This window comes from Cupressus sempervirens, chromosome 6 (genome assembly GCF_028749045.1).
Source record: "Cupressus sempervirens isolate cs-2001-9-10 chromosome 6, ASM2874904v1, whole genome shotgun sequence".
NCBI lineage: Eukaryota > Viridiplantae > Streptophyta > Pinopsida > Cupressales > Cupressaceae > Cupressus > Cupressus sempervirens.
The window spans coordinates 468594327-468597472 of record NC_143123.1 but is presented as its reverse complement, the minus strand read 5'-3'; the positions used below and the strand labels follow the sequence as shown (position 1 = coordinate 468597472).

Genomic DNA, 3146 nt, shown 5'->3' with positions numbered 1-3146 from the left:
CAATCACTTTAAATATTAAAAAAATTTCATTTAACTACAATCTTATTTTTTTCAAGTTAGTGATAAAACTTATTTTAGAAATTCTTTATGTATGCTTAGTAATTATATATGTAAGAAATATGTAAATAATGAATATACTTGTATGATATTCCTCTTTTCAGTTCATTAGGTTCACGTATATTCCTCGTGAATGGAATAGAACTGCTGATTGTTTAGCCAAATGGGCATCTAGTCATGATCCAGGTTGGAATATTAGGGATAGGAGGCAACTGTCCTTTGAGATGGTGCAAGAATTTGATGATCTTGTTGCTCAGGATCGAGCTCCTTGTTGAGCTCTCCTTGTTGTATTCCTTTCAGTCTTAATAAAATTTTACCCCTTTTTTTGCTAAAGAAGAAGGTAGTGGAAGGAAATAAGAAAATGAAATATGAGAATGAGAAGATGAATAGATAAAATAATAAAGATATCTTAAGTGATAGATAGTAGATGGATAGATACATAGAAAAGATCAAAGAATAGAACAAATAGAATATAAAGAGTAAGATTTTGCATTTATATCAATTTTTTAATTAGAATTATAAAAAAGAAATATGGTAAAAACTTTTGAAGAACATCATCAAAAGTATACAAGATTATTATCTTAACCCAAAGTACAAAAATAAGAAAATACTTTGTATCACTTAAGATTTTGTTTTACTAATAATTCACCCAATGCACATGGTAAAAGAAAACATGAATGTTAGCAATATAGTATCATGTGAAGAATCAGTTGGATTCAAGAGAAGAATACTGTACATTTTTCTTTTTGGTCATTGTATCTAACACCAATTCCGCAAGTCTATAAACACCATGCATTTATACATGCGGTACATATTATTTCTAGAATTCTCAAAAAGTATCTTTCTTTGAAAAGTTGAACACTTTCCAAATATAAAAACACAACTTGCCCATTATTCAAAACTAAACTATAATGAGTTAGACAAGAATCATTCCAAGAATTCAATACCTGTTGAAAAAATGGTACAAGATGGTTAAAAAACGCATGTGACAATAGTTGTCTGGTCAGAGAACTTTACAAGTTTATATCATGACTTCCTGTTACAGCGATTTGCTGAGAATCTGATCTTACTTTTAGTCTATAATTTCTAGAGTTATTCAAGCCGGTTCATTGGTTAGAAAGCTGTCTATTATTCTCTCTTACTTTGGGTGCTTTCCAAGCATTGAACAATGAGATGTCCATATATATATATATATACACATACATGAGAGCAGAGATAGAGATAGAGATAGAGATAGAAGTGTTATATAAGATTATATTTTTCAAAATAATTTTTATTATCAAACATCTATCGACTTATCGTTGCAAGCATAAAATCTTGCGAGCAAAAGATGAGTCAGAGTCATAGTGTTATGTTGAGGCCCATAGTGAGCAAGAAGTTCTGTTCAACTTCAGAGAAAGTATTCAGTGTGAGGAAGAGGCCGTGCACTATCAATGGAGGTGGTTTTGTTGTCATGGACTCCCATTTGGGTGAGGAAGTATTCAGGGTGGAGGGATGTGGTCCAGCTGTAAAAGACCATGCTCTTCTTAAAGACTCCAAAGGGAATCATAATCTCTCCCTCAAAAGAAAGGTGAGAAACGTACAGCTCATTGTGAATGATGAAAAAAAAAAATTGCTATCCGTATATAAGATATGTATTGGATTTTGCATTTTGTATTTGAATGCGTTACCCATGCATGAGAATCATATCGTCTCTCAAGAGAAAGGTAAGAAATTCAGTTTCTGTAACATCAAGGAATAAGAACATGTTAGAATCAAGTTCCTTCTCAGTTTAAAAGTTCTTTTGAAGTTAAAAAACTTTTTATCTATCATTGAACATCATGAATTATGGATTCTGAAACTCTTTTTTATTATCAGTAGAGAATTGGGTGTCTTCAATTATGGGTAGAATCCTTTAGAGTTTAGAATTGGGCATCTTGAGTTATAAAGAAAATTCTTCGAAGCTAAATTTTTTTTTTAATCACTGGGCAGCCTCCAAAGTTTGAACTTTTAGACTGCCATTGGAGACAAGATTGAAAGGACATATCCCCACATAACCAAGCTGATAGTTTTCTTACATTTCAGAAAGAAAAAAGTAATGTTCTTAATGCATTTTCCCTGTTTTGCAGGTTGGGATTTTCAGCCTTGGCAAACAATGGAAAGGATTCGTAGCCGACGAGATGGACGGTCACATGAAGCCCATTTTTAAGGCAAGCAGAAGCAGCCCTCATTGTTGCTTTGCCAATAACTCTGTGAAGGTGTCGCTCATGGAATCCAACGCTGTGAAAGGCTGGGACTTTGAAATTCTCGGCAGTTTTTCAGAACGGAATTGTACAATTTATGATAAGTCTCATTCCATCGTTGCACAGGTAATCTGTAGATATGTGCACAAAATCAGTTTTTTATTGTGGACAAGATAGATCTATCTTAAAAATTTGGGTTTTCTTTTCTTCGAAAGATATGATATAATGTTTTGATATTAATCAGGTGAGAATGAACAGAACAAGGAAAGATGCAATCCAGAGCAGCGATGTATATAATGTTGAAGTGCATGCGGGGTTTGACCAGGCATTCGTGTTTGGGCTGATCGCTGTTCTTGAAAATCTGAGTGAAGAAGATCGGAATTGATGGATGGGAAATGATGAATTTAAGTTTTTCGGACAAGTCCTGAACATAATCGTTCAGTTGGGAATCAACTATTTGTTTTCGAGCATCAAAAATGCAAAATTAGCCATTGGACCCATACGGTTAATGGGAATAAATTATTCTCAATGTTATTCTTTCTTAATTGTATGATTGATGATATAAACAAAAATTGTAATGGGTTCTATCTATTTGATTCTTTGTTTTGGTGAATAGTGTGGTTTATTATAAATTTAAAGAAACTAGGTATCATGTTATTTATAAAAATGTTGTAATGTCTTTATTTAAATTATGTTTGAATATTATTGAATAAAACATATTATTTTTTATGTTTGGCAATATAATTTTTCTAATTGTAATTTTGAGATTTTTCCTTTTCTTATTATTGAGGTGGATCCTTTTGGTATTGAAGTGGGAAGGGAGTCTCCAGGGGGTAGAAGATCTTTGTGATTGTTGACTTGAATTGG

At 32.4% G+C, this 3146-nt stretch overlaps 1 protein-coding gene across 1 annotated transcript; it reads left to right on the top strand.

The window, feature by feature from the left end:
* Positions 1-1263: 1263 nt before the first annotated feature.
* On the top strand, positions 1264-2870 carry LOC149553083 (protein LURP-one-related 6-like). The gene is made up of 3 exons (XM_089789835.1): positions 1264-1627; positions 2166-2405; positions 2524-2870. The coding sequence occupies exons 1-3, from the start codon at positions 1388-1390 to the stop codon at positions 2662-2664; spliced, it is 621 nt and encodes a 206-aa protein (XP_089645961.1). The 5' UTR covers positions 1264-1387; the 3' UTR covers positions 2665-2870.
* Positions 2871-3146: the final 276 nt, after the last annotated feature.